At 43.1% G+C, this 24986-nt stretch overlaps 1 protein-coding gene across 7 annotated transcripts in view; it reads right to left on the bottom strand.

Moving 5' to 3' along the window:
* Positions 1-24986, bottom strand: part of NBAS (NBAS subunit of NRZ tethering complex) — a 233290-nt gene that overhangs the window by 61125 nt on the left and 147179 nt on the right. For all 7 annotated transcript variants that reach the window (XR_014786542.1, XR_014786544.1, XR_014786543.1 and 4 more), the window contains exons 36-40: positions 21414-21581; positions 20277-20390; positions 19871-19994; positions 6913-6989; positions 3459-3596 (exon numbers count right to left, since the gene is read on the bottom strand). Coding sequence is in view for 4 of the 7 variants with exons in the window: in XM_084826593.1 (XP_084682719.1) it covers positions 3459-3596; positions 6913-6989; positions 19871-19994; positions 20277-20390; positions 21414-21581 (621 nt within the window). In the remaining 3 variants the exon portion in view is untranslated. The remainder of the gene's footprint in view (positions 1-3458; positions 3597-6912; positions 6990-19870; positions 19995-20276; positions 20391-21413; positions 21582-24986) is intronic.

Genomic DNA, 24986 nt, shown 5'->3' with positions numbered 1-24986 from the left:
CACTGCAGTAGAATGTTAAAAGGGTATTATGGTATTATGGGAGAGCCAACATCCAACACCCACATTACCCCACCACGATTCTCGAGTGAAGCCACAAGTACACACACATACCCTCTCTACTAACTTTACAGAAACTTCATGGCTGAAACATACTAAAGTGCTCTAAATAGAAGACTAGTCATTTCTAAACTGTGGGGCACACCACTGCACTGTGAGAAACAAGTGATTTAAATACAGGTTCCTATGAGGGAGGTACCCCTCCACAGAGGAGGTTGCTCACTGTATCTCTGCATGATTCACTGTTCTAGTCGCCTCTCCTTCCAACCAGCCTTTGCTAGACATGTATGATTTGGCTGCATCTCGCATTGAGCATGACTGGATCTGTCAGTCACTCCCAAATCAGATCTGCCCGGGACAACTCATTTAAGGGCAGAGAGTTCTTGCATTTACGCCAGCTTTATATTTAAGTACTAGTGAGAAGAAACTGCATACAGCCAAGTAAGAGGGCTGGTGGAGCAGGGGAGGAGCACCCAGTCTCTCCTCTGCACCCAGCATAGAAATGCAGTAGGATGCTGCAGGAGGGGCAGAGGTCTCCGTCCCTCTTCTGCAAGCCCCAAGCCGGCTAATTATTGTTATTTTTTGCAGGTGAGTAATTTACTTATTTAGAAGGACATATTTACATAGCTGCTTTTTCACATGCTACAAGTAGGTCCTTTTGAGTATATATGATGTGTGTCTTGGAGGAGCAATCCTATGGCCGCTAGATAGCAGCTAGACGGCCATAGGATATGCTGTTTTCTGAGAACCGACCTCCCCGCACTTCTGTGCTGCCTCGGGGGCAGCGCGGAACAGCCCCGTCCTCCGCGCTTGCAAGAGGAGCACAGAGCGGACGAAAATGGGCATGGCTGAGAGCGTTCCGGGAAGGGCAGAAATGCCTGTATGACACATCCTATGTGTTATACAGCAGCCTCCTTCCCCGCTTCATCCTCCCATAGCCAGACAGCCGCAATCGGTGGTCCAGCAAAAAAAGTAGTGCAGGAAAAGCGCGGAGGGAACGATCCCCTCCGTGCTTCTCCTGCCCTGCTTTTGATAGGCGGTCGCCTCCGAGTTCGGAGGCGGCTGCCTATCTGGATAGGATTGCTCCCGAAATGTTATAAAGTATGTGCCACCTATCTGTAAGTCTACACTGCAGTAGAATGTTAAAAGGGTAAAAATTTAATTACAGTTGGTGCTGCTAAACAAGAAGTTAATACAAGAGAGGCTAATCAAATCAAGGGCACCAACACCAGACATATGTGTACTGAAAAATATTTATCAATGTTAACAAAAGGAAAGATATTTTTTTCTTTATTAGAGAAAGCAGTTTAACTCAATATTTGCTTTCCATTGCTCATTTTGATAAAAAGAAAAGAAATTAACAGATCCCCAAGGTACCTCTTAAAAATGGAATAGCTAATTTGTGATCAGGTATTCCCTACCTTATATTCTAAATAGATAAGGAGCAACTCAAATATTCGCGTGCTTCCTCCCACCCCCTCCAAGCAATGTCTGGAGGTGTCTTATTTTTCTCAGGGGCAACTTACAATTTAATTGCTTTTGAAAAATCAGTTTTAGACAAATGAAGAAAAATGAACGGCAAGGACAAGTAAGGGAAACATATAATGGCGAGCTGGAGAAGGAAATTAATTAGGCAGCAATGTATTAAATTAGTTCCTTTGAAAAAAAATGTGTACTATTTACAATTTACACTGTAGTCTAAACCTCCAGAAGTAATAAACTAGTACAAGTGTGTGACTTTCATTTAAGGGCAGATTAAATAAGAAGTTATACTTCTTTCAAACAATTAACTTCTTTTGGTTATGTCTTCTTAATACTTGTTAATACTCCTAAAAAGGCCTTTCCCAAAACATTAACAGTAGTGTGCAGTAGCAAAACCTCCACACCCATTTTCAAGGATGACAGGAAACATGCAAAACACAAAGCAAGAAAATAGGCAATATTTGACTTAAAGATTGAGACATCACAGTGAAACATGGTATGGTAAAATCTTCTGTTCAAACTTCAGAAAAACTGCTCACCCCTATGTCCATTTTCAAAAGGGGAGGAAAATGGCAATTCATGCAAAATTAGCTTATCAAGAACCTTTTGAGGCCTTGTTTACTAGGCTGTGGTAAATTCACAAGAAGAAACCAGAAGAGAGAGGTATTGTTGTATGCTTGTGGGTAATGGCCTTTGTTAGCATTAGCATAGTGAAGTAAAAATGGGTTACATGGGATATACCAGAAGAAGTGTAGTTTGGCATATGGGAATCTTTACTGTTGGCAAGTACTGGGAGTTTTATAGTAGAATTAATGGACAAAAATCATCTCCAAAGAGCGCAGATTAAAGGTTAACTTAAGTATGGCCAATACAGTCACTTGTTTGCCAGCAATACATGCATACATATAGGATTCACTGAAGTCTGTCTTACTGCTATATGATGTTAAGGGCTACAGCCTTCACAGCAGCGTATTATACTTTTTATCCTAGCAGCTAATGACCTGACTTCTGTTTCACCAAATGACAGGATACACCTGGACTCCAGGAAGCTGAAACCCACTAGCATACTCTATTTAAAGTAGGCCTTGACAGCCTCAAAGGCCAACAGAGTATGATTGCCTCCATCTACACTGCTATCCTGCCACTTTGTCAAATTGATGTGATGTCAACACACCCACATTTTAGAACCCAGGTCATTAGCTACTGAACCACTATAAAGCAAGTTGGATTGCTGAATCCTTCCCTTCCCCACGCTTTTCCCCCCAAAACCTCTTCCCAAGAGCTGTACAATTAAAAGCTAAGCCATATGAAAACTTCCACCTTGTAAACAGCCAATTTATGCTAGTATTATTTTGGTTTCTGTCATGGGTCAAAAATGCCTGTCTAAAGCAATAGGACAAACATATTAAAAGAAAACATTAAGCCAATGCTGATTTTTTGTCAGCAAATCTTTGTGTTTCTATGTATTCAACAATTCTAGCTTTAATAACGCTTCTACCAATTTACCTGGGTTAGAAATTAAGCTGAAAAGTCCGTAATTTCCTTGATTGATTGCCACTGGATCCCTTTTTAAACATTGAAGTTCTATTGGCCACCTTTCAATCCTCAGAAAGGTAGGCTCTGATTTTAAACATTGCACAATAAAATAATACATAGCTCATGATAATCATTTTAAAATGGAAATAACTCCTTTTACAAAATCTAACTGCTAGGTAGTATTAATTAAAAGCACATAATCCATTTTGGCAGAATCGTATTAAGCAGTTGTTTCTTTTATAGAACACTAGATAAAATGGTGATATGCAACTTGGCTGGAATAAGCTATACCTGTTCCTGAAGTATGCTTAACATGGACTGGATTTATAGCATCACCTTTTTATACTGCATATTAATGGACAAACAAAATTCTGAAAACTGACCCTGTAGAGGGGGTGGCATTTGTCCTTGAAACACGGTGCCAAATGAGCATAGATCTGCAGGCTATAGTAATAACTTGCCAGCTGGAGAGATAAAGCAGAAGGAGATTGCTTTTCAAAGCACTTGTTGGCATCTACGACCTAGGAGGAAATAGGAGAGAATTAACTTAGCTAAAATAACATTACAATGGCAAGCACGCCACCTCTTTGGTAGCTGCTCTTGAATGATGATATGTGGACACTATCATTCACTATCACCACTATCATGGTGCCAAAGAATATACTCTGCTCAAAGGAGTAGTGGACATGGTATGCAGAATTTAAAAACAACATCTACTTAGATGAAAAAATATTGATATTCTTCTTTGCCTCCAAGGAGCTCCACGGGGTTCCTATCTGACACTCACATCCACTGTGTGACATAAGGTTAGGCTGTCATACAGTGACCCGGTTCCCACGACACAGTTGTGAAGGAAACAGGAGCCAACGAGCATGCTGGCTCTTGCTGCTTGATCACTCCTGCTGCAGCTAAACAATGCTCTGTCTCTCGGTTGCTGTCCGAAATGTCTGAACCTGGAATTGTGGGCTGTTGGGGGAGAGACAACCCAGAGTTAGGACCCATGGTTTGTTGTTGGGTTCTATTTCTGAGTTGTCTCTACCCCAACAACCCACAATTCTGGGTTTGGACATCACAGACAACAAACCAGGGATGGAACACCCCTGGGGTGTTTAGCTCAGTGGGACTGGACAGGCAAGTGGGGGCAAGCATGCTCACTTGCCCTCATTTGTTCACAACTATCCAGGGTTTAAACAAACCAGGATAGCCATGATGTGCGAACTAGATCACAAACTGGCTGAAGGTCACCCAGTCAGCTTTATGGCTGATTGGAGATTTACATCCAGGTGACTTAGAATGCTACCTAAGTAGTCTAGCATTCTATCCTCTAATCACATGGCTCACTCATCTTAAAGCTTTTCTAATTTTAATTTTTGTGAACCACCCAGAGAGCTTCAGCTATAGGCGGTATTTTTGTTGTTCAGTCGTTCATTCGTGTCTGACTCTTCGTGACCCCATGGATCATAGCACGCCAGGCCTTCCTGTCCTGCGCTCTCTCCCAGAGTGTGCTCAACTCCATAGGCTGTATAGAAATAAGTAAGTAAGTAAGTAAGTAAGTAAGTAAATAAATAAGAAGTTGCATGATCTAATCCTAGCCTGCCTATGCACAAAACACTGTCCTATAAAAGGAGCCTACCTGACTCCATCCTACATCCCACCATGATCTCCCAAATAAGTAAATAAAGCCTTTTAAAATGTTGTAAGCCACTATCAGTAGGGCGTTTGCACCATAAGGGCAAGATTTAATTTTAAAAATAAATAAATCGACCATAGTATCCTTCTGGATAGGTTGTCTGGGTTGGGAGTTGGGGGCACTGCACTGCAGTGATTCCGCTCCTACTTGGATGGCCGACTCCTGAAGGTGGTGCTGGGGGATTATTGCTCTGTGCCATGGCAATTGTGCCATGGGGTTCCACAGGGCCCTATTTTATCCCACATGCTGTTTAACATCTACATGAAACCGCTGGGGGAGGTTATCTGGAGGTGTGGGCTGAGGTGCCATCAATATGCGGATGACACCCAGCTCTACCTCTCTTTCTCATCAAAACCAGGTGAGGCAGTGGCTGTTCTGAACCAGTGCCTGGGCACGGTAATGGACTGGATGAGGGCTAATAAACTGAAACTCAATCCAGACAAGACGGAGGTACTGTTAGTGGGTGGTTCGTCTGCCCGGCTAGGTGATATTCAACCTGTTCTGGAGGGGGTTGCACTCCCCCTAAAGGATCAGGTTCATAGTTTGGGGGTGCTCTTGGATCCAGAACTGTCACTTGAGGCACAGGTGAACTCAGTGGCATGGAGCATTTTTTATCAGCTTAGGCTGGTATACCAACTACGCCCTTATCTGGACAGAGATAGCCTAGCTGCAGTTATCCATGCTCTGATAACTTCTCATCTGGATTACTGCAATGCGTTATATGTGGGGCTGCCTTTGAAAATGGTCCGGAAACTTCAGCTGGTCCAAAATAGGGCAGCAAGATTGTTAACAGGGACTGGCCAATGAGCTCATATTACACCAGTACTTTTCCAGCTGCACTGGCTGCCAGTCCATTTCCAGGCCTGATTCAAAGTGCTGGTATTAACATTCAAAGCCCTTAACGGCTTGGGGCCAGGTTATCTGAAGGATCGCCTCCTCCCATATGTGCCTGCCCGGACCTTAAGATCATCCTCAGCAGCCCTTCTCCGTGAGCCCCTGCCAAAGGAAGTGAGGCAAGTGGCTACTAGGAGGAGGGCTTTTTCTGCTGTGGCACCCCAGCTGTGGAATGAGCTCCCTAGTGAGGTTTGCCTGACACCTACATTGTATACTTTCCAGCACCAGTTGAAGACCTTTTTATTTTCCCAGGCATTTTAGCATTTTAGCTCTTTAGACTTTTAGCTTTGCTGTTTTAAATCTGTATTTTAAATCCCTACACTGCTGCTAGGTTTAATTCTGGTTTTATTCTGGTGGTATTGTTTACTGTGGTATTAATGTTTTATATATTTTGTATTGTTTTATTGTGTGCTCTTTGGTTTTAATTTTTGTGAACCACCCAGAGAGTTTTGGCAATTGGGCGGTATAGAAATGAAACAAACAAACAAACAAACAAACAAACAAAACAAAACAAATAAATAATCCCCAGGCAGAGTAGGCAGCTCTAGAGGACTAGCAGACTAGTGGACTGGCTCCATATAAGACATTCCCCATTTATATCCCTGCAATAGATATATTTTTGATATATTCAGCTATGCTATGACTTTAAGAAAAAGATTAACTGGTTTATGTTGTACTATTAATTGGCTCAAGATATTTAGATTAATTTCTAATCTACACATATAATATCAGTCACCTAAAAAGACCAACACTCATTTCAGAGGGGATGCAAAAGGCTCTGTATACAAGATGCCTGACAATTTGTTGATGTGTGCATGCATGAAGTGTGCATGCATGAAGATCACGTGTGCATGCATGAAATTTTGAGGCATCTTTTCAAAGCTTTAAGTGCACATACTTTGCTGGAGTCTTAAAAGTAGCATGGCTTAGGAGACCATAACCACCGACAGAAAAGTCCAACCAATCTTTTAAGTGTTCATGTTAGCTGAACCAGAATGACTGGTGGACAGAAAAGGCTTGAGCAACTTATGTTCAAACAGAAAGTATTGTTTCTTCCCTTGCCAATCGCTCTCTAAAACATCTGTTGACATTTTTTCAAAATATGGCAGTACAGAAAATCAGCTTCCTGTTGAGTTGAAGCATCCTGAGCTCATGCCCCCAAAGGAGCTGGATTCAGACTAAAATCCACCAAATACATTATAGAGAAAAATAACAGTCAAGTAAGAATAAGTATGTCCCAGCTATAAACATACCTGTGGTAATGCAAGTAGGTAGGCAAGAGATAAGGTCATGTCATTTGGTAAAGCTTCGCTGGCCAGCTGTAACAGGACTATAACACAGAAAGAGAAATAAAAGCCAGCTTCAACTACTGACCCCTCTGCCCTTCACACATATTAAATTTGGCATTTTTCTCACTCGCCATATTTTACTAGATTCTAGATTTAAGTGTCCTGTACGCATTCAATTAAGCACTAATCAGTGCATCCCAAAAACAGATAACGTGTAATTAAACTGCAAGACTGCTTTAGCTTAACTTCCAGCCAAAGTATTTTATGCATAAGCAAGGCAAGATGAAATAGTGCAGTGGCAGATGTTAAACTGAACGGTTGAAATATCCCTCGTGCTGATTTACAGCACCTAAACTTGCTGGCTGTACAACCAAAGCAACAGTATAAGTTATGAACATTTAGGAAAACAAGCAGCAGGATAGCGTGAAATATGTTGTTTCCTACAGTCTGAACATCTGTATTTCTTATCACCTGCTTTTTATATAACACGAGACTCGATTATTAATCTTATCATGAGAAAGAAAGCACCAAGCATTTCGCCATTTTACAAACTATCATTATGATGGAAGAGTTATGAGAGTACCTGGAAATATATAGTTCCCAGTGGGTTAAAATGGTGAGTATTCCTCGACCGAGGAAAGGAGCTAAGTAACAATGACAATTATTTCTAAGCAGGGTTGAACACAGAAAGCTGCCTTAAACCAACTCAGACCACTGATTCATATAACTTATTATTGTCTACCCTAACTGGCAGTGGCTCTCCAGTGTTTCTGACAGGGCTCTGTTCCTGGCTTACCTTGAGATGCTGGGGATTGAACATGGGACTTGCTGCATGCAAAACATATGTTCTACCATTAAGCTATGGCCCCTATGTATGGTTGGCTACACAGTGCAGAAAATTAAATGGTTACCAAATGCCTATTAAAGTACAACTTCAAAGGTTTTATTACGGCATGTGAGCAAAGAAAAAAAAACTCCCAGAGAGCAACTGTAACATTTAATACTTTCCTTCCCCATCATTTTGCCACTGTTCCACTCCTGTGATAGCTCACTTGGGCCTATGGTTATTCTGCAAATATTGGAAGGCTCTGGACTCTGTGACCAGCTATTGGTCAGAAAGGTTCACAGTACTAAGCATAAGGCAATGCCTTATACACTGTCTGCATGGAATATCACTTCCCTTGAGGGAAGGGCAATAGCTCGGTGGTAGAGGACATGCTTTGAATGCAAAAGGCCCCAGGTTTGATCCCTGGCTTCTCCAGGAGGTGCTGGGAAAGACCCCTGCCTGAAACCCTGGAGAGCCGGTGCCGGTCAGCATAGACAATACTGAGCTAGATGGATCAATGGACTGACACGAACAGCTTGCTATGTTCATTTGGTTCAGTACCTATACTGAAATCTTCCCCACCCTTCCCAAAGATAAAATTGAAGCAGGAAATCTCTGAGTCACAAAATACCTGTCTGCAGTGCAGTGGATAAGGGATATAATGGCAACCAGAGAGTTTTTAGGATGCAATTTTAGTGAAGTGTAGGTAAGGAGATTTGTAGAAAGGTTGGTAAAAAAAGGTTTCTGAAACCTCAGGAGCCTTATGGTCAATTAAAGCTTAGTTTTTGAATTCAATACAAAATGCTTCCTGGTTTAAAGAGGAAAATAAATAAACATGGTATTGTTTGTTGTCCCCTTCATGGATCACTGCCTTGTTGTGGCGAAGGGGCTTGCGTAACTCAGTGAAGCCATAAGCTATGCCGTGCAGGGCCACCCAAGACGGACACGTCATGGCAGAGAGTTCTGACAAAATGTGGTCCACTGGAGAAGGAAATGGCAACCCACTCCAGTATTCTTGCCAAGAAAACCCCATGGAACGTATCACAAGGCTAAAAGAGATGACGCCGGAAGATGAGCCCCTCAGGTCGGAAGGTTTCCAATATGCTACTGGGGAAGAGCAGAGGGTATTTCCAAGTAGCGCCAGAAAGAGTGAAGCGGCTGGGCCAAAGCCGAAAGGACACTCAGCTGTGGATGTGTCTGGTGGTGAAAAGAAAATCCGATGCTGTAAAGAACAATATTGTTTAGGAACCTGGAATGTCAGATCAATGAATCAAGGTAAGCTGGAGGTGGTCAAACATGAGATGGCAAGATTGAACATCGACATCTTGGGAATCAGCGAACTCAAATGGACAGGCATGGGCGAATTTAATTCAGGTGACCATCATATCTACTATTGTGGGCAAGAATCCCTTAGAAGAAATGGAGTAGCACTCATAGTCAACAAAAGGGTGGGAAAAGCAGTACTGGGGTACAATCTTAAAAATGATAGAATGATCTCAGTACGAATCCAAGGCAAACCATTCAACATCACAGTAATTCAAGTCTATGCCCCAACCACTGAGGCCGAAGAAGCTGAGGTTGATCGGTTCTATGAAGACCTGCAACACCTTCTAGAACTAACACCAACAAAAGATGTCCTCTTCATCACAGGGGATTGGAACGCTAAAGTAGGAAGTCAAGAAATCACCGGGATAACAGGCAGGCATGGCCTTGGTGTACAAAATGAAGCAGGACAAAAGCTAATAGAGTTTTGCCAAGAGAACATGCTGATCATAGCAAACACTCTTTTCCAACAGCACAAGAGGCGACTCTACACATGGACGTCACCAGATGGTCAATATCGAAATCAGATTGATTATGTCCTTTGCAACCAAAGATGGAGAAGCTCCATACAGTCAGTAAAAACAAGACCTGGAGCTGACTGTGGCTCAGATCATGAGCTGCTTCTTGCAAAATTTCAGCTGAAATTGAAGAACGTCGGGAAAACCACTAAACCGTTCAGGTATGACCTAAATCATATCCCTGATGAATATACAGTGGAGGTGAGGAATAGATTTCAGGGATTAGACCTGATAGACAGAGTGCCTGAGGAACTATGGACGGAGGTCCGTAACATTGTTCAGGAGGCAGCAACGAAATCCATCCCAAAGCAAAAGAAATGCAAGAAAGCCAAGTGGCTGTCTGATGAGGCTTTACAAGTAGCTCACGAAAGAAGGGAAGCGAAAAGCAAGGGAGAAAGGGGAAGATATACCCAACTGAATGCAGAGTTCCAGAGAATAGCAAGGAGAGACAAGAAGGCCTTCTTAAATGAACAATGCAAAGAAATCGAGGAAAACAACAGAATGGGAAAGACTAGAGATCTCTTCAAGAAAATTGGAGATCTCAAGGGAACATTTTGTGCAAAGACGGGCATGATAAAGGACAAAGAAGGCAGGGACCTAACAGAAGCAGATGAGATTAAGAAGAGGTGGCAAGAATACACAGAAGAACTATACAGGAAAGATCTGAATGTCCCTGATAGCCATGATAGTGCGGTCACTGAACTTGAGCCGGACATCCTCGAGAGTGAAGTCAAGTGGGCCTTAGGAAGCATTAGTAACAACAAAGCTAGCGGAGATGACAGTCTTCCAGCCGAGCTATTTAAAATCCTAAAAGATGATGCTGTTAAAGTGCTGCATTCAATATGCCAACAAATCTGGAACACTCAACAGTGGCCACAAGACTGGAAAAGGTCAGTTTACATTCCAATTCCAAAGAAGGGCAACGCCAAAGAGTGTTCAAACTACTGCACAATTGCGCTCATTTCACATGCCAGCAAGGTGATGCTCAAAATCCTACAAGGTAGGCTTCAGCAGTATGCGAACCGAGAACTACCGGAAGTATAAGCTGGGTTTAGAAGAGGCAGAGGAACTAGAGATCAAATCGCCAACATTCGCTGCATCATGGAGAAAGCAAGAGAATTCCAGAAAAACGTCTATTTTTGCTTCATTGACTACGCTAAAGCCTTTGATTGTGTGCATCACAACAAACTGTGGCAAATTCTGAAAGTGATGGGAGTACCAGACCACCTTAGCTGTCTCCTGAGAAACCTGTACGAGGGTCAAGAAGCAACAGTAAGAACCAGACATGGAACAACCGATTGGTTCAAAATTGGGAAAGGAGTACGACAAGGCTGCATATTGTCACCCTGCTTATTTAACTTATATGCAGAGTACATCATGAGAAATGCCGGGTTGGATGAATCAGAGGTCGGAATTAAGATTGCTGGGAGAATTATCAACAACCTCCGATATGCAGATGATACCACCCTAATGGCAGAAAGCGAAGAGGATCTCAAGAGCCTCTTGTTGAGGGTGAAAGAGGAGAGTGCAAAAGCTGGTTTGAAACTCAACATTAAAAAAACTAAGATCATGGCATCTGGCCCCATCACTTCCTGGCATATAGAAGGGGAAGAAATGCAAGCAGTGACAGATTTTACTTTCTTGGGCTCCAAGATCACCGCAGACGGTGACTGTAGCCATGAAATTAAAAGACGCTTGCTCCTTGGGAGGAAAGCTATGGCCAACCTAGACAGCATAGTAAGAAGCAGAGACATCACCTTGCCGACAAAGGTCCATCTAATCAAAGCTATGGTTTTCCCAGTAGTAATGTATGGCTGTGAGAGCTGGACTATAAGGAAGGCTGAGCGCCGAAGAATTGATGCTTTCGAACTGTGGTGCTGGAGAAGACTCTTACGAGTGCCCTGGACTGCAAGGAGGTCAAATCAGTCCATCCTAAAGGAAATCAACCCTGAGTGCTCATTGGAAGGACAGATACTGAAGCTGAAGCTCCAATATTTTGGCCACCTAATGCGAAGAGAAAACTCCCTGGAAAAGACCCTGATGCTGGGAAAGACTGAAGGCAAAAGGAGAAGGGGACGGCAGAGGATGAGATGGCTAGATAGCATCACGGATGCAATGAATATGAACTTGAGCACGCTCCGGGAGAGAGCGCAGGACAGGAAGGCCTGGCGTGCTATGGTCCATGGGGTCACGAAGAGTCGGACACGACTGAACGACTGAACAACAACATTGTTTGTTGTGAGCAGGATATGGCTTGATTTCTCAGTACTAATCGTCAAAATGGAGATAAGGAAAGAAATGGGGTATCATGTTTGCCTTTACTGCAGACAAACTCAGCTATTAAAAGGCCACACATGTTTACAAATTGATAGTACCATGATTACTCACTGCTGTTTTAACTTGAGCACTTTTGAGACCCAAATTCACGAAGTGTCAAATGGCTCTTCATTTTCTATGTTCACATTTGAGCATACCTTGGAAATACAAATTTAAATCAAAGGTATGTGTTTATAATCAACGGTGCAATCTTAGGTGCGTTTACTCAGAAGTCCCACTGTCTTCAATGTGGTTCACTTCTGTAGAGTGTTTAGGATTACAGTCTGTTTCTACAATACTTGAACCATAGGGGAGGATCTGTAGCTCTATGTAGAGCACATACTTTGCATTCAGAAGGTCCCAGGTTCAATCCCCGGCACCTCCAGGTATGGCTAAGAAGGAACCTGCTTAAAATCCTGGAGAGCCACTGCCAGTCGACGTTGACAATACTGGGCTAGATGGACCAATGGTCTGTCTTGGTATAAGGCAACTTCCTATGTTCCTAACTAGACCATCTGTAGCATATTCCTGACATTATTTGAAAACAACACACCTCTCAGTATGATTCCAGACAGCCTAAAAATAAGAAACACAATACATTCCTGATGATTCCATCAAGGTCAAATGAAAGCCCTGCTATTGACTTCAAGTGAATTGCACTGACCTCAGACTTTAATGTACTATATGGACACAGATGAATTATTTAAATGTCCTACTTAACAAGTGCGCTTTTATGGGTTGGATCCAATGTTGTCATTCCATGAACGGAACAGATACCACTGCTGGAACTGAAGTTCCCTGTCATAGAATCATAGAATAGTAGGGTTGGAAGGGGCCTACAAGGCCATCGAGTCCAACCCCCTGCTCAATGCAGGAATCCAAGTCAGAGCATCCCTGACAAATGGCTGTCCAGCCTCGTCTTAAAGGCCTCCAGTGTGGGAGAGCCCACCACCTCCCCAGGTAATTCGTTCCATTGCCGTATTGCTCTGACACTCAGGAAGTTTTTCCTGATGTTCAGCCGGAATCTGGCTTCCTGTAACTTGAGCCCATTATTCCGTGTCCTGCACTCTGGGATGATCAAGAAGAGATCCTGGCCTTCTTCTCTGTGACAACCTTTCAAGTACTTGAAGAGTGCTATCATATCTCTCCTCAGTCTTCTCTTCTCAAGGCTAAACATGCCCAGTTCTTTCAGTCTCTCTTCATAGGTCTTTGTTTCCAGTCCCCTGATCATCTTTGTTGCTCTCCTTTGAACCCTCTCCAGCTTGTCTGCATCCTTCTTAAAGTGTGGTGCCCAGAACTGGACACAGTACTCCAGATGAGGCCTAACCAGTGCTGAGTAGAGGGGAACTAGTACTTCCCGGGATTTGGAAGCGATGCTTCTATTAATGCAGCCCCAAATAGCATTTGCCTTTTTTGCAGCCACATCACATTGTTGGCTCATATTCAGCTTGTGATCGACGACAATTCCAAGATCCTTCTCGCTCGTAGTGTGGTTGAGCCACGTATCCCCCATCTTGTAACTGTGCATTTGGTTTCTTTTTCCTAGGTGCAGAACTTGGCATTTGTCCCTATTAAATGCCATTCTGTTGTTTTCTGCCCAGCGCTCCAGTCTATCCAGATCACTTTGAATTTTGTTTCTGTCTTCCAAAGTATTAGCTATCCCTCCCAATTTTGTGTCATCTGCAAATTTGATCAGCATTCCCTGCACCTCCTCCTCCAAGTCATTAATAAAAATGTTGAAGAGCACTGGGCCCAGGACTGAGCCCTGCGGTACCCCACTCGTTACCTCTCTCCAGCTTGAGAAGGTCCCATTGATAAGCACTCTTTGAGTCCGATTCTGTAGCCAACTGTGGATCCACATGATCGTTGTTTCATCTAGCCCACTTTGAGCAAGTTTGCTCATCAGGATATCATGGGGCACTTTGTCGAAAGCTTTGCTGAAGTCGAGGTATATGATGTCCACAGCATTCCCACGGTCTACAAGGGAGGTGACTTGATCAAAAAATGAGATCAGATTTGTCTGGCAGGACTTGTTTTTGACAAATCCATGTTGGCTTCGAGTAATCACGGCATTGTTGTCAAGGTGCTTCCAGATGGATTGCTTTATGATCTGCTCCAGAATTTTCCCAGGGATTGATGTCAGACTGACTGGTCTGTAGTTCCCAGGTTCCTCCTTTTTACCCTTTTTGAAGATAGGGACAACGTTAGCCCTCCTCCAGTCATCTGGCACTTCCCCGGTCCTCCATGATTTCTCAAAGAGAATAGACAGCGGTTCTGAGAGTTCTTCTGCCAGTTCCTTTATTACTCTAGGATGCAGTTCATCTGGCCCTGGAGATTTGAACTCATTCAAAGTAATGAGGTGTTCCTTGACCATATGCCTGTCGATCTCAAGCTGCAATCCTGCCCCTTCAGCCTGTACTTCGCCTTTGCCAGGGGGGTCATAGACCCTCTTTTGGGAGAAGACTGAGCCAAAGTAGGAATTGAGCACCTCTGCCTTTTCTTTGTCATCTGTTATCATTTTGCCATCCTTATTTAATAGCTGAACAACCATTTCTTTCCTCTGCCTTTTACTATGCACGTAGCTGAAGAAAGCCTTTTTGTTGTTTTTAGCATCCCTCGCTAACCTCACCTCGTTCTCCGCTTTAGCCTTCCTGACGCCATCCCTGCAATTCTGTGCTACCTGCCTGTACTCTTCCTTTGTTACTTGGCCTTCTTTCCACTTCCTATATGTGTCCTTTTTTGTTTTCAGGTCATCCCTAAGCTTTTTGTGAAGCCACATTGGCTTCTTCTGTTGTCTTCCACCTTTTCTTCTTGTTGGAATTGTTTGTGATTGTGCCTTGAGAATTTCCTTTTTTAAAAGTTCCCACCCATCTTGGACTCCTTTTCTCGCTAGCATTGTTTGCCATGGGACCTTACTGATCATTGTTCTGAGTTTATTAAAATCAGCTTTCCTAAAATCCAGGGTACGCGTTTGAGTACACTCGGCTTTTGCTTCCCTTAGAACCAAGAACTCAAGTGCAACATGGTCGCTTTCCCCCAGAGTTCCTGTAACTGCTACTTTATCCACTAAGTCATCTCTGTTGGTTAGGATCAAGTCAAGGATAGCCGATCCTCTAGTTCCTTCCTCTACTTTCTGTAGGAGGAAGTTATCCGCCACACAAGTCAGGAATTTCCTGGAGGGGCCATGTTTTGCAGAATTTGTCTCCCAACAAATATCGGGGAAATTGAAGTCCCCCATTACTACTACATCATGCTTCCTTAAAACATTGGCTATTTGCTTTTCAAAAGTTTCATCCTTGGCTTCTCCTTGATTGGGTGGCCGGTAGTAGACTCCGACCACCAGGTTCCTTTTATTCTTTGCTCCATTTATTTCAACCCAGATGCTCTCGATGGGGCTACCAAGCTCCTCCTCCTGTATTTCTGTGCAGAGATATGTATTTTTCACATACAGTGCAACCCCGCCTCCCTTTCTGTTCCTCCTGTTCTTTTTGAACAAGTTATATCCTTCAACTGCTGTATTCCAGTCATGAGAGTCATCCCACCAAGTCTCAGTTATACCTATCAAGTCATAATTTCCCTCCTGTATTAAGAGTTCAAGTTCGTTCTGTTTGTTTCCCATACTCTGGGCATTAGTATATAGACATCGAAGACCATGAGCTTCATAGTCTGGCTTTCTTCCTACATGTGTCTGAAGACTATTATTGGGCGCTATCAGCGCTGTTCTCTCCATTGCAGTGCATGCGCCTACGTCCATTGTTACCCCCAACATTACATCTCCCTTCCCCGTAGGATTCAGTTTAAAGCCCTCCTGATGAAGTTCTTCATGCTGTGGCCAAACACATTCTTCCCAGCCTTTGTGAGGTGCAACCCATCCCTAGCCAACAGCCCATCTTCCAGGAAGTATAGCCCGTGGTCCCAGAATCCAAATCTCTCTCGTCGGCACCACCTTCGTAGCCAGTCATTCACCCGGAGTATTTTTCGTTCCCTTTCTATCCCTCTTCTAACTACTGGAAGGATGGATGAGAAAACTATCTGGGCCCCAAAGTTCTTGAGTTTCCTTCCCAAAGCTTCAAAGTCTGACGTGATCTCTTCGTAGCTCCGCTTGGCGGTATCATTTGTTCCCACATGGATGAGAAGAAAGGGATACCTGTCAGTGGGCTTTATGAGTGCAGGCAACCTTTCAGTCACGTCTCTAATCTGTCCTCCCGGGAGACAACATACCTGGCGAGTCCACGGGTCTTCGCGACATACTTGGGTCTCGATCCCACGCAGCAAGGAGTCTCCCACTACTACCACTCTTCTCTTCTTCTTCTTGTAGGCCTGGGTTTCATCGCCTCTGTTTGACTGACCTTTAGCCTCTTGCTCACTCTCATGCAGGTTCCCCTGTGATTCTTCCTCTGCAGGCTGTCCTCCAGTCTCATCTGCAAGTACCTGGAATCGGTTCCACAGCTCCACCGCTTCCACTGGTGCAGAGTGGCGTCTAGTTCTTCTTCTCCTAACTGTCACCGTTTTCCAAGGAGTATCCTCTACTCCATTTTTCTTCTCCGCAGCATTTCCCACTTCTGCCTCATCTTGCTGTTGCTCTTCAAGCTTCTGGTCTGCCCTTTGCTGCTGTAGTTCCCCCATTCTGTCCAAGAACTCTTCGTGTTCTCTTATTCCCCGGAGGGTTGACAGTCGCCGCTCCAGTCCACTTACTTTTTCCTCCAGCAGCGTGATCAACTTGCACTTGTTGCAGGTGTAGGCCATGTTGTTCTCAGGCAAGAAAACAAACATGGCACACACCTTGCAGGTCACCACCACTGGAGAGTCTTGTCCTTCCATAGCCCCGTTTCCCTTTTTGTGTCTAGCTTTGTGATTGTTCTAGACTAGCCTGTGCCTGCTCCTCTACTCAGTAGAGGTTAAAAGCAGAGTCCCACTGGTGTGGAAGTGTGTGTTACAAGACAAATAAATGGGAAAAAGTTAGTTAAAAAAAAATGTTAGGGGCCTCCCCCTTGACCTCCCCTGCCGAACTCCCCTGGCCAACTCCTGTTTGCTCCCCCTGTTCGCTCCCCCTGTTCGCTCGCTCTCTGGGAGCTTGCCTGCTTCTGTAGTCCCTGGACCAGCTGGAGCAGCTTGCTCTGCTCTGCTCTGCTCTGCTCAGCTGGGAGGCGGGAAACAGACTGAAGCTTCCCGCCCAGTCAGCTGCTGGGAGTACTCAGGCCACACCCCTCCAATTCAGTTGGAGCTCTCAGAAGCTCCTGGTGAGCTCACAGCCAGTCAGAAGGATAAAGGGCAGCGCCCTGGGCTTCCTGCAACCCACTTACCTCTTAGCCTCTGTCTCCTTTGTCTCCTTTGTCTCTTCAACCACTGCAACTCCCCTGGCCAACTCCTGTTTGCTCCCCCTGTTCGCTCGCTCTGTTCGCTCGCTCTCTGGGAGCTTGCCTGCTTCTGTAGTCCCTGGACCAGCTGGAGCAGCTACCACACATTGTCTTCTCTTGCCCCCTCCAGTTTCCCACATGCCCTCCAACTTGGCTCTGGAGGGCTGAGGGAACTGCTGGAGTAGATCCGGGGCACACACAGGGGGCTGCTGGGCAGAGGATGGGGAAGTCCCATTATGCCAGTGGTATCCATTCCACTGGCAGACTGACAACATTGGATCTCACCCAATGTGTGGTAGAATGTTGCTGGGAAACTGGTATTAAAAAAATAATTTAAATTTCAAAGCTATGCTCAGAATGGGAAAGAAGTCCATATTATTGATCTTTATATCAGCATCCGCAGAAGACAGATAAAGAAATGACGGCTATCAATTCTTTAACTGCATCAACAGAACTGTCAAGATTGTTTTTCTTCTTATTTCAGCAATTAAGTTCCTACTTCTCCCTCCTTAAAATGTTTCAAAAATTCTTAAGCTGGGAAACATACTGTTGCATAGTTCGCCTTTCTGTGATCTGTTGACAGGAAAGTCATAAAGAACAGTTTGTTCAATAATTTTCAAATGTGTCATGAAACTTAGATGACACTGACCAAATTGTCATGCTATTCCAGCAAGCATTTGCTATAATCATTGATTTTGACATCTTTCATAAAGGCAGGTGGTTATTTGTCTGAACGTATTTGCTATAACTTTTAATTGACCATTTGACTTAGACTCTGCTATTATTATTCTGCTAGCAAAATGTATGTATGTATGTATGTATTTATTTATTAAATGCCCATCATTATGACATGGGTAGGTGACATGCATCCATTGGGGGTGGGGACAGGCTTTACTGAACCCAATGAATGCATCCATTCACACCTAGATACAAGAATAAGCAGGAATTAAGGTGTCACTGTCACTGATTTTGCCTGCCACTGTGACAGCTTAGTGATGTGCTTAGGCTCCCATGAAGCTCAGGGCTGGTATGTTGTAGTGAGGCAGATATAGGTCACAAGCCTTCCACTGCCCTCTCCTACTTGACTTTCAGAGTGATGTGGAATCCTCAAAGAAAACCATCATATACAACAGAGGTCTGCGTCCTTCAAGCAATACAATATAGGAAAGCTGTATATATTGAACAATAATTAAAAAAACTAGTTTTTTGTCAGCTCCCACCGCCCCTTCCAGTTTTCCAGTGTGCAGTGAGTCAATGAGATTGCATTCCCTCCATTTCCTTTTACATGCTTGTGGACACACACTTAGCCTTTTTTCCTTATTAAAAATAATGCTACTTGTTTCCAGATCAGATCTTGGATATATGTCTCTTTGTACAGCTAGCACAGCACAGAAGTTCATTGTTCGAAGTATTCTGTTGAGTTTGTGTAGTGAAGCTTATACAGCAAGGAGGGGAAACTTGTTGCTTTCCAGATGTTTTGGCCTACAATTCCCATCATCCTTCACCATTAGCTATGCTGGCTAAAGCTGATGGGAGTTGTAGGCCAAAAGATCGGGAGGGCCATAAGTCCTCCTGTTATATGGGCTCTATTGATAACAGAACAATGCGCAATGCCATTTCTCTGTGGTAAGGCCGTTGCAATATTTTATCTGCAGAACTTATCTTAAAAGTACCCCTCATGTTTCTTCTTCTGTCTAGTGCATAATTAATTCCTGGACTGGGTCCTTTTTTGTGAATTATTACAGATGCAGGGTCACACAGTGGCGTCCTGCATACATAAATACAGCAGTTTCCTCATGTGCTTAGTCAATGGTGATTGATCTTCCTAGAGAGCCAATGTTCTTAAACACAGCAAGTAACATTTATCTACATGAGATGGAGTCAGTTATAAACGAGTGGGCTTGGATGAATGTCCATATTGGTACAATTGTGTAAACAGAATTAATTAGTGTGATTTTTCTCTTTTACCAACCATGTCTAAATAAACACCTTTCTAAAAACTGATCAACAATACATTTTGGAGTCTTTTTTTTTCAAAGTCATCACATTTCCACATTTATAAATGTATTATTTATTAGGGGCTTCAATAAATAAATCCTAAACTCAGTGCTTTCCTGCTATATTTCTCCTCAGATGTATAGATGCCTAGATAGACTTCAGACTGCTATGCAATGTTAAACATCTAGGGGTTTTTGGCAGGAGGGAGTGGTGGTGGTGGTGGTGGGGTTCATTTATCATATTATAAGTGCCACCATTTTTCATGGCAGAACTTCCCATGGCAAATATTATTACACTACAGCTTGATTTGGAAGCATCTCAAGCTGAAACCTCCACAAGCCTTGTAGCCCACATGTTCTGTCCCCATGCTGCCTCTTGCCTCCTCTCTTCTCAGCACACCATGACTGAAGACTGCCTGGGTGAATTATCTTGTTTCCTATTACATCCGAACCAGGAAACTACAGTTATCAGGTCTGGAACAAACCAGGATCTGAAACCAACTTCAACTTACTTAGAGCACTACCCTGTGATGAAATGGATATCACCCTTCCATACAAGTACAAACAAAAATGGACACAATTTACCTTCTGTGACAGGAAACTGATCCTGCCCTTCACTTTTAGTCTCTGCAAGTTTTCCTGTTCTCAGCAATACTTCTGCAAAGCTTTCCAAAGGATTGTGTTGGTATGTGGTATAAGTAACTTCATTCTGCAGAACAGAGAATTTAAGCAACATGACTAGCTATAAATAGTATTTGCTGTATGTGTGATTTTCCTATTCTTTTCCTTAATTACAGTTAGAGCTGTTAGAGCTGCCTTAACACCCACTAACCTCTCAACCTGTTGCTAATCAAAGCTGATTCAGTGACTATGTAGTTAGCATTCTTATTTAACTGTAGTACTCAATCTGAACTTTTAGCATCAACTGTTTATTGCCTTAAAATGTTTTGGTTAGGAATTTTGAAAGTATTAAACACATCTCTAAACTTACATCTGCAAGGTATGGATTCTGTATCAGAGATTCATAAAATGGATGACAGCCTTGTTTTTCTATTGCTGCATTTGCTCCAGTGGTCCCTTTTAATACATCTCCAAACTCCTGACCCTTTGAGGAACAAAACACACACATTAAAATTATGCCACCTTTCACATTTCATCAGATACTAAAAGAGATAGTATCATCATAGTTCAGTACATGTGTCTACCCCCACGTTTCACTCCAGCAGTGATGCTAAAGGAGAATCTGAGCTACAACACTGGAGACAAAGTGCATGTTTCGGGTCCATGTACATCATATTCCTATATATTTTCCATTCACCTACATACGTCTCCCATAGAAAGCCCCTGTGGAGAACAGTTTACTGAAGCGTGCAATCCTATGCATGTTTGTCCGAGCCTGTAGCGCTGTCTACGAGCTCAGAGCTGGGAAACTGAAAAATCCTATCTCCCCCAGACATAGTCTAGGGGACATAGGATTGCTCTTCCCGGGTGCAATCCTATGCATGTTTGGACTGAAAAAAGTCCTACAATTCCCAGCATTCCCCAGCCAGCATAGCTGGGAATGCTGGGAGTTGTAGGACTTTTTTCAGTCCAAACATGCATAGGATTGCACCCGGGAAGAGCAATCCTATGTCCCCTAGACTATGTCTGGGGGAGATAGGATTTTTCAGTTTCCCAGCTCTGAGCTCATAGACAACGCTACAAGCTCGGAGGCGGAAAACCGCGCTCCCTGCCCCCGCCCCCTCGTAGCCAGGGTGGAGACTACCGTGGTGGCTGCCCCTCCATGCTCGTAACACAGAGCATGGACAGGGCAAAAAGGGGGTGTTCCCGGGGGCGAGGAAGAGACTATGGAAGCTGTTTTGGACAGCTTCCTATGCGGTCTCCAGCCCCGTTCCCGCCCCCTCCCCGAAATGGCACTTAGACACCCCAAATCAGGCATCTAAGTAAAACTGCAGGGCAGCCGGAGTACGGAGGGTATCCTCTCCTCTGTGCTTCAGCCGCCCTGCACTGGATAGGCGGTCTCCTCTGACTTCAGAGGAGGTTGGAGGTGGCCATCTATCTCAGTAGGATTGCACCCTAAATTACTAAGGATGAACAGCTGAAAGGCTAAGGTATGGTTACTTCTTACATGTAACGGCCGAAGATAAGTCAGTGACTTCTTCCACCACTGTCGATCACTGACAGCATGCAGCATAGCTTTTGTGGTCAGGGTTGTATTGGAAAGAACCTTCATGGTTTTAGCTGTGGTCCACTGCAGCAGGTCAGCAGATTGACTAGAGGAAATGCTGTTGTCTGCCTGTGAGTTTATGTAACACACAACCCATTAGCATTAAAAACAAGCAGCCAGACCCAGTGCTTTTTAATGGTGCAACACATGCATGAACAGGCGTCCAAAGCATTGTAACAGCAGGGCCTATCTCAGCCACCACACTCCTTGCAAGTCCACATTTTGGAACACAAAAGCACACAATGCACAGAAACTGAATTTAATACTACAAATATTTTTTTACACTGCATTTTCTCACTTGAATTTAAAAAATTGCAGTTGGTAGCCATTTATATTTTACAATGTTGTAATAATTCAATTTATGCATTAGAACTAGAAGTTTAAGACAGCAAGCTCCTGATTAGAGATCAGCTAACAAATCTTAACAACTGATCAAGTTATTGGAGCTTTGCTTCATTCCTAATGATTGGGAGGAAGAGTAAGAACATAAAGCTGGAAATTGCTGAAAGCAGAAATGTTTCATTCCCAACTCCTTGAGGCCATTAGCACTGGCATTAGAACCCCAAATAGGTATGGCAATCATCAAAGTAGGTAGGGCAATCATCAATTTTACCTAAGTTTTTATTCAGAGGTTTGTAACAACTGCATAGTTGTCTAGACAAAGAAACTACGCGTTGCAGTCACTTTGTTTCTCAGTTGTTTTGTTGCATTCTCTATGACAGGCTGGATGCTATTCCAAAGCAGCTGAGTAGTTCTGCTGCATACCAGAGCAGTTTGATTAGTAAGGGTTATTGGCTACCTCAGAATCACTGATTCTAAGGAAGGGGGCTGACAATAAACAACAGCATTCATAGATGTCCATAAAGTATGTCATTTCTTTGAAGAGTCCTTTTTAGCCCCATCTCCATATATATATATATATATATATATATATATATATATATATATATATGTGTATATATGTATGTGTGTGTGTGTGTGTGTGTGTGTGTGTGTATTTCCAATAGCAGCAATCAAACAGCACCCAAAGGTAAAATCCAACCTAAGTCCTACTTAGACTCATTGAAATGAAGGGGACTTAGGTTAATCATGACTAATTTAATTCCCATTCATTTCAATGGATCTACCCTAAGTAGGACTTTTGGGGGGATTTTACCCAAAAAGTACATCATGGGCACTACATTCAAAACTGCTGCTGTGCTAGCACAGCAGGAACAACCACTAGCATAACTGGAAACGACCGCTTCTAGAATGGGACAAGTCAGAGGAGGTCACAGAAGGGAGCTCCGCTGGTTTGTGTCATTCCTGAAGTGGTAGTTCCATGTAGTTTATTGGGTTGTGCTAGCAAGCACTACTTTCCCGTGAACGTTCCCAGTAGTAGTTCCCAGCAACATGTTTAGAGCTGGCAAACTGCCAGCATTGGATACTGCCTCGTATCAGCATATCCTGATGGAGGATAAGGCTATCGTGGAAGATAAGGCTATCAAGGGCTCCTAGGCATGATGGGTGTATATTACCTCCAGTGTCAGAGGTGGTATGCCTCTCAATACCAATTGCAAGCAGGAGGATGCTATTGCATTCATGTCCTGCTTGTGGGCTTCCGATTGGGGCATAAAGTTGGCCACTGTAGGAACAGAATCCTGGACTACATAGCCCTTTGATCTGATTTAGCATGACTCATATGTTTTTACCCTCATGGAACGGAAGAGCAGGTAAAACGCCAGATCACCCAACAAGTCATCCCAATCAAGCCCTTGTGTGCAAAAGGGAGCAAGCGTGCACCGGACCTGTCCAAACTACTGGTATGCAAGCATTGTCTCCTACATCCCCAGATACCCACACAGAAGTGTGATGTGCCAGACTGGGGTGAAATATCATCTAATTTGACCCTAAGATTATCAAATATCAACTGGACCATAATGTGAAAAGAGGGAGGGGTTCCTCTGGAAAGCACAGAAATATACCTGTTGCCACCAGATAACTATATATTGAAAGGCTGCTTTTGAAAAGCAAATGCATGAGGGTGATATCACATTTCAGCTAATATTCTCTTCCTCTCTTATTTCACTATTTTGGATGGGGAAGTTACATGTTAAGTGTTAAAGAAATAATAAGTGATTATGATGGTTTGGAGTTCTGAAATTATAGGGTAGAAAGACATTAACTAAAAATGTACATATATATATATATATATGTATATAGAAAAAACACCATTTCTGCATGCAACAGAATGCCTAAGTGTGAAGCTTTCTGTTATTAATAGTAGAAAAAGATATAAAGAGAGGACCTCCTGCCAACCACTGAATAATCATTTGGAAATGTTAGTTCTTGCTTCCCTAACCGAAGGGACGGCATGCTGAGCAAAATATGGCAGAATTTCCAGTCTACTTAGAAAATAAATGGCAAAAAAGATGGAGTGAGCTGTATTTAAAGAAAGAAAGAAAAAAGAAGCCAGCACTTGGAGACCATTTTATACATTTTTTAAAAGGAAAGGTTGCTGAAAATGAAGTCTTAGGTTGACTTGCCTTGGTGGCCTTTAGATGGCTTGGCCTGTAGTACAAAAATGTAATGGTGAGTCAAAACATCCTCTTTACCTGAACTTTTGATTTCTTTAGCTAACTTTCTTTAAAATATAATTTAAAGAACTGTTGGCTCAGCCTTAAAAGCAGATGGGGTGGGTTTTTTTACCCTTCCTTTGGATTTTGTGGGAAGCAGGGAAAGATCAGTGGCAGCCTTAGGAAGAGAGGTGGGTTGCAAAATCATGTCTGCAAGTTGTGTGATAAATTCTTTTTTAAAATACAGATTACATGTAGCTGTGTGCTTCTTATAAATGGTTACATCATATCAGTTTCTAGGGTGCTACCACAATTTTTGGTCCTCCTGTTTTTTTTCCAGACTGACCCTGTTGTTCAAGAATTCTGTTCTATAAGAAAGCGTTCAAATTCTAGAGGAATCAAATGTCTAAACTTAGACAGGGATTTGCATTTGCATACTTTTTGCATGGAATATTGTATCTGTGCAAAAGAAAATGACATTTTTCAGTGTACTTCAAAGGCACACTGCCAACAGATGTTGAGTAGATCAAATCAATAGATACTTGAGAAAATGTAGTCAGATGTCTGTATGATTAAGGCAGCAGCCCTAAATTTACTTACCTGTAAGCCACACTGAACTCAGTAGACATGCATAGGATCATGCTGTTAGGCCATACATTTTGCTGACTACTTACAAGCTTAAACCTATGGTTAAATTGTTATATCATCCATGTGGCTCATGAATCTATTGGGGGATTTGACAAGACACTGCTTGAAGACGAAGCCCAGTACGTATCACTTTAGGCTTGCAGATCTTAATCTCAGCCCATACATTTCTGGAATTTAATCTTTCAAATTGGCAATATCAAAGCATCGTTATTTTCACTGGCTAGGATAAAACAGCAGCAAGCTGAGATCGTATTAACAGGTCCAGTGCAGA

This window comes from Heloderma suspectum, chromosome 1, assembly GCF_057233095.1.
Source record: "Heloderma suspectum isolate Gila_16-S chromosome 1, 16-S_ref, whole genome shotgun sequence".
Classification (NCBI taxonomy): Eukaryota; Metazoa; Chordata; class Lepidosauria; order Squamata; family Helodermatidae; genus Heloderma; species Heloderma suspectum.
The sequence above is the reverse complement of the archived record's forward strand: the minus strand, read 5'-3'. Positions and strand labels throughout refer to the sequence as shown.